This window comes from Oryza glaberrima, chromosome 9 (assembly GCF_000147395.1).
Source record: "Oryza glaberrima chromosome 9, OglaRS2, whole genome shotgun sequence".
Classification (NCBI taxonomy): domain Eukaryota; kingdom Viridiplantae; phylum Streptophyta; class Magnoliopsida; order Poales; family Poaceae; genus Oryza; species Oryza glaberrima.
In genome coordinates, this window is record NC_068334.1 from 3,453,231 (window position 1) to 3,459,780 (window position 6,550).

At 43.2% G+C, this 6,550-nt stretch overlaps 1 protein-coding gene across 1 annotated transcript; it reads left to right on the forward strand.

Annotated features, from left to right (window-relative positions):
• On the forward strand, positions 1–3,425 carry LOC127783642 (protein C2-DOMAIN ABA-RELATED 11). The gene is made up of 3 exons (XM_052310836.1): positions 1–336; positions 2,174–2,269; positions 2,847–3,425. The coding sequence occupies exons 1-3, from the start codon at positions 205–207 to the stop codon at positions 3,132–3,134; spliced, it is 516 nt and encodes a 171-aa protein (XP_052166796.1). The 5' UTR covers positions 1–204; the 3' UTR covers positions 3,135–3,425.
• Positions 3,426–6,550: the final 3,125 nt, after the last annotated feature.

Consider the following 6,550-nt stretch of genomic DNA (forward strand, 5'->3'; position numbering starts at 1 on the left):
TCTTCCCCACTCTCTCTCCCCCATTCCATTTCCCTTCTCCCCCAGCCAGAGGCAGAGGCTCCCGCGACCTCGTCGGCGACGGCGACCGCGACCGCGCGACGACGAGGAAGCGAAGGACGAGGAAGCGAGCGCGCCACCATCTTCATAGCTCGCTCTCCTCCTCACCTCAGGTGGTGAACCGAGGAGACCTGCGTGGGGTGGGGGATGGAGGAGGAGGAGGCGGGTGTGAGGGAGCGCCGCGGCGTGCTCAAGGTGGTGGTAGCCAGCGGGACCAACCTCGCCGTCCGGGACTTCACCTCCAGCGACCCCTACGTCGTCGTCCGCCTCGCCGCCATGGTCAGTCACCCTCCCTTTCTCGATCGGTTAAATTCACTACTTAATCATCTTACAAGGAGGTTAATCTTTGCTTAATTACGCATTCAGTGTGCGGATTAATTACCTACTAGTACTACTATTCTATACTACTAGACTTTGATTGTTTCAGTTATCTCCATCTCTGCTTCTGAAGCGGGGCAAGTCTTTTAATTTGTACTGTAGCCAACGTACGGTCCAAAGTCCAAGCACGTGCTTTTGTTTACCTTTACAGAACAAAAACTTCCCATTGCATAGAATGTTTGGACACATGCATTGAGTATTAAATGTAGAAAAAAAATCAATTACATAGTTTGCGTGTAAATGGTGAGATGAATCTTTTAAGCCGAATTGTGCCATGATTTGACAATGTGGTGCTAAAGTAAACATTTGCTAATGACGGATTAATTAGACTTAATAAATTCGTCTCGCAGTTTTCTGGTGGAATTTGTAATTTGTTTTATTATTAGATTACATTTAATACTTCAAATGTGTGTCCATATATCCGATGTGACAATCAAACCCAAAATTTTTCTCCAACTAAACAAGGCCTTAGCTTCTTACAGCAGTTGCAGTCTTGAAAGAGACTAGAGATAGATGCTCCGCGCTGCAGACAAGTGCCTGCCTTTGTTTTGTTCATTGCGTCCAGACAAAGTGCTATTTTGAACCTTCTGCCTAGCCAGGCACACCAAGAACGAACGTTTACTGCCTTATACCTCCGAGTTCTTTCGGAGATTTTTTTTTGAACGACGGTTCTTTCGGAGATGATTTGCCCACGTATATGTGTTCCTAATGAGTGACTCTCCAACTAATCGTTTTGGTTCTCTCTTCGAGAATATGCAACATAACCGCGCACCTTTTTGGACACAGTTTTTCTGATTTGTTCTGGCGATCCGGAAATTTAAACATCTTTGCATTGTTATTACAATCGAAAATTGGTCCTTCGAAGGAAAGATAGGACAACTGAAATTACTAGCTGAAGTACAACAACTGTTCCACTTCGTTGAGATTGTGCTCGTCATGGCGCAATGCGGTTGATCTAATTACTCTCCTACTTTTTGACCAGCCTCTTTAATTTTGCTTGGGCTTTTCAACGTCAGGTATGGAGAATTTGAGTGCCATACTCACCTCCTGTCACATGTTAACTATGCCATGATATTTTCCTTTGATTAAACATGAGAGTGATGCACTTTTTGGCCGTTTATGTCCTTGTTAGCAAGACTGCTTTGAGAATGTTCAAACCTCTCTTTTAGAGGAAAGTTTTTTTTTTGTTGTTGATAACCAATTTTTAAGTCAATTTTTCTCCCTATGCAATTTGGTGTTCTTTCTGTACGTGGTATGTTTAGTTTGATCACAACAACTATACTTGTTAAATTTTTTTCTTAAAAGGCAAGAATCCACAATTCAAAAGCAAGAGAATGGTATTAACTTGAGAAAGTCTATGCTCTTAGTTTTTAACACTTGTTTGGTGATAGAAACCTAAGCTGAAATGGTCCATGAAAGGGCGTCTTTTCTTTTATCCAATGCTAACCCTACCCACTGAAGCCTCGGCATTCATCCATTGCTTGTTATGAAAAATTAGACCGAGATAAGAATAATTTCCTATCTCTATTGCTTGTTATGAAAACTGAGAGCTCTCAACCCTTCAGTCCCTAACCATTGTTTTATTATGCTAAAAGCTCACTTCCAGCAAGTAATTTGGTTTGGTACTTGTGAAATCTGTCAAAGCAGGTGTGCTTGACTGACTACTGTCTTTTTCATAAAGAATGAGGGGGCATTTGTCTTCTATGACATGTAATTCATTCTTCTTTTGGCTCTGCAGAATAAGAAGACAAAAGTCATCAACAGCTGCCTAAACCCAGTTTGGAACGAAGAGATGTCCTTCTCCATCGATGAACCAGCAGGGGTCATCAAATTCGTAGGTTTCTCTGTTCCTTCACCTAGTCAAAATTTAATTTCAATAAAGATCCTTGATCTCATCAAGAGATGGTATTCAACAGGCCTTTAGTTTCCCATGAATTTTTTTTCAGTATGATCTTTTTGTTGATACTTTGACCAAGGAGAGAAGTGGTCATATAATTTTGTTCGTGTATGATTCAGCATCCTCTTTTTGTTGATACTTTGACCAAGGAGAGATATGGTCATAGACATTCTGCCATGTCACCTTGTCGGTGCTAATATACTAGGTTTAGCAACTACTCCACAAGCTGATGCAGTAGTATTCTAGTCCTATAAAGTAAGCCAACCTCGCAATCTTGTACCGAACCTTCACTCCAGATGGCGTCCTTGTTGTGATGGATATTATTCTACTTGTGACTGAATATGCCATATTTAAATATTGGAGTGAAATTAGGACACAAGTACATAAGTATCTCTCCATGCAGTTAATTAATGTCTACAACTTAGGAGGGTTGCTAAGAGTAATTAAGTACACTTTTGTTTGGCCTAAACTGAACAACTCTGTGGCTCCTTGCTAATTCTGCTATCATTGGCAGGAGGTGTTCGACTGGGACCGGTTCAAGTACGACGATAAAATGGGGCACGCGTTTCTTGAGCTGCAGCCGGTGGCCGCGGCGGCGAAGCTGCGGCGTGCGCTGCGGCTGACGACGGGGGAGACCAAGCTCCGGAAGGTTGCCGCCAGCGTCGACAACTGCCTCATGTGCGACAGCTTCGTGACGTACGCCGACGGTGAGATCGTGCTCGACGCCAGGCTGCGGCTGCGCGACGTCGAGTCCGGCGAGCTGTTCGTCACTGTCAAGTGGATCGAGGCGAACGCCAAGTGAGAAAATGGGACTCCGTGTGAATGCTGTCTGATCTAAATCTGAAATTTCCAGACAGTTCTAACAGGCATAGTATTAGCGTGTGCGTGCATGTTGAGAATGTTTTTGTGCTTTTCTTTTTTAATGAACGATCGGGAAAGTAGGAAACTCTAATTATTGTTTGGAAATAGGAACGCAATGTGTTCTCCCCACTCTTTTTAGCCCATTCTAGAGATAAGTACCCTTTTTCTCCAATTCATATGTGTACAAGTATTACATTGTTTTTCTCTAAATATGTGCACCATTCATGTGAAAGTAATGGATTTCTAACGGGTTCATAGGCGGATCTAAAGGGTGACCACCTAAAAAAATCCTAATCTAATGCATATATATATATATATATGTGAAAAAAATGAGAAAAAAATAACTTTCTTATTAGTATATTATAATGCATATTTGATCAATTTATACTTCTATATTATGATGCACATTTGATTCATTTATATTTTAATCTTGTTATATTTAAAATATTTAGAAATAAATAAATTGAACCATTTTATATAAAAATTCTACATACGCCACTGAATAGGTTGGTCACTTGGTAAAAAGTGGGAATGGAACAGTAAGAAAGAAGCAGTGATCTCTAATCATTACTGCTCTATACAGTCATTCGATGAAAATAAAATTGTCATAGTAAAAGCAAATGGCTGTTAGTAGGACTGAGAACGGTTGAGAAAAAAGCTTAAACAATTTCTTTTTTTGCGCCACCTTGCTTATCCTCAACCTGAGTGTCATGCAACACACCTGCTGCCGTGCACCGCCCTCAGCCGCAACCCTATGTTGCCAGATTGGGAGGAAAGGGGAAAATACACTACTGAAAAACTGATATTTGCTGGGTCATGCAAAATCTACATTAGAAATAAGGACTAAAGAATATGTTTTGGTTTAAAACTTTACGATATACCAACCGGGACTAAAAATGAAAAATAGGTCAGGCGTCCCAACATCGTTAGTCCTGGTTGGTACCAACCGAAACTAAAGATAAATGCATCGTATATAATCTCTAGCACTTGTCCTCACCTCCTCCCCCATAAACTCCTCCTCATAAAAATGGATGCACCGTATATAATCCCTAGCTCCTCCTCATCTGTAACCACCTTTCCTCCTCTCTCTCTCCTCTCTATCTTATCTCTATCCTCTCATCCTCTCCTTTTTTTTTTCCAACATCCTTTCCTTTTTTTTCCAGTGGCGAGGAGCAGCGCCAGGTGAGGAGCCGCGTCGGGCGGCGGCCAGCGCGGCACCGGGCGGCGGGGGCGCCTACGCGCAGCGTTGGGTGGGAAGTAGCGCCGGGCGGCGGCGGCGGCCAGCGCGGCGTCGGGCGGGGAGCAACGTCGGGCGGGGGTGCCTGCGCGCGCGGGGCAGCTGCATTGTGAATTTGTTTCATGTGAAATTGTTTATTTGTGATGTGAATTTGTTCATATGGTGGATCTGTGAATTTGTGATGTCAATTTGAGTATGTTCATTTGATCTGTGAATTTGTTGATGATTTTGTGATGTTTTGTGAATGGGATGGTTTCGTGGTTGAGATTGGTTCGAAATCAATATAAGTAGCAAAAAAATAATTAAAAATAAAAGAAAAAAAGAGTACAGATGGGAACTTCAACCACGTGGTGCTCTAACTAGAACTAAAGATGGATTTTTAGTCATGTTATTTCAACTAGTACTAAAGATACTTATCTTTAGTCCAAAATTCACGGTCCCGGTTGTATTACCGGGACTACAGGGGTCGTGAGTGAAGACCCTTTCTACAGCAGTGATACATGGAGGGATGGCGCTGCCTCAATTGCCACCATGCGCCACCTTCGCCGCCTGAGCCAACACAGGTGACTTCTGTCCACTCCGTCTTATTTATTCCAGGGGCCTTATCTTTTTGCTTATGCTTATGCTTATCTATCAAAATTAAATTTTCTATCTTAAATTTGGAGTTGATTTTGATTTTTTTTTTCATCGAAGTTTATTTTTCAGCATTTTTTTAGATTACTAAGAACATATATAAAAGTTTTATTCATAAATTATTTTTCGTTTGTAAATATGTTGTTTCGCTTATTCCCTGGGTCCACTAGTCTTGAGAGACAAGGTCGGGGAAGACGGGGTGGGGAGCAGGAAGACGGTGGGGAGCGAGACGAACCAATGCAGTGGAGAGAGAGGATGGCAAGGGGTAGTGCGGTGACTATTTACCCATTGTTTGATGAGATTTTGTGGGCTTCTCTGAAATAAATTATGAAAATGATTTGTGCATAGAAACTGTAGTTAAAGCACTATTCTCCAAGGTACACAAGAAATACTGGGCTCCTGTGCATTTGCCGGTGATTAATTAATTTGATGTGTGCATTCTATGATTATTTTAAAAAGGGGAATTAGTGCTTGATTACACTGGATTGCCGGCAGCAGGCAAACATTAATACTGCCATGAAATTAGAAAGGGTACCATGCATCTACCTAGGCCCACTAGTCAGCCAGCATGCTGATCAATATAAAATTAATGTCGACAACCAAATATAAATACAAGTTAGTGTATCTGCTCTTGATGGAATAATTTCAATGCATTTTCTGGTGAATGGAAGTATGCCACCACACAATAATTAGTAGATGGAAAATTATCACGTTGTTTCCTATTGGAATGCAACAGGAAGCTTCCTGGTTGAGCATGCATGGTAATTAAGCAGCCAAAATGGCAACCTTTTTCTCTGCAATCCGGCCGTCCTGTTACATGGCAATATATCAGTAGTACGTCGTACCGTCATTCATCTACTATAAAAAGATCGCTTATGCCTCATTTGGGGAGGGAGCCAACGCCATGAGATGAATACACATAACAGAAGGTGAGACATGAGAGAAATACAGAGGCACAGGGAGAGAAGACACAGCTACTCATCGGCAACCATCATGCACGCAGTCTTGGCCGGAGTATCTCGGCGCCCGGCGGGAACGTGCGACATCGGCTGCCGTACCTCGGCGTCCGGCGAGGAGGCGCACTAAGGAGGAGATGATCACCGGGGAGCAATGTACTCAGCCATCACCATGGGTATAGCTTCTTAGTTTTCTTCTTGTTTTTCTTCTCTTTATGTTCAGATCATCATGCATGCACAAGATGGCGACGAGGCAAGTCTCCGGTGCTGCTCGCTGGAAATAGTGTCACCCCTCTTGTCGGCGACACCACCAGCCGGAGATCGCGTCGCTCCTTCTCATCGGAGCTCCTTCTCATCGGAGATGCTGACCACCGGCGACACATCTACCTGCTGCCGCGACGTCCTTGCCTCGCCGGCCGCAACGTCTCTACCTGGCGATGTCATGTCGTTGAGACGCTGGATGTCGTCGCCTTGTCGGTCACAGCTTCCTCTTCGCGGCATTACCGACGTCCGCCCACTCTCGTCGGCTTT

What these genes read in the sequence shown, in the direction of transcription:
- LOC127783642 (XM_052310836.1), top strand. Translation starts at nt 205, where the DNA reads ATGGAGGAGGAGGAGGCGGGTGTGAGGGAGCGCCGCGGCGTGCTCAAG. An exon ending in TCGTCCGCCTCGCCGCCATG is followed by an intron (nt 337 to 2,173) that starts GTCAGTCACCCT and finishes TTGGCTCTGCAG; the next exon opens with AATAAGAAGACAAAAGTCAT. An exon ending in CAGCAGGGGTCATCAAATTC is followed by an intron (nt 2,270 to 2,846) that starts GTAGGTTTCTCT and finishes TATCATTGGCAG; the next exon opens with GAGGTGTTCGACTGGGACCG.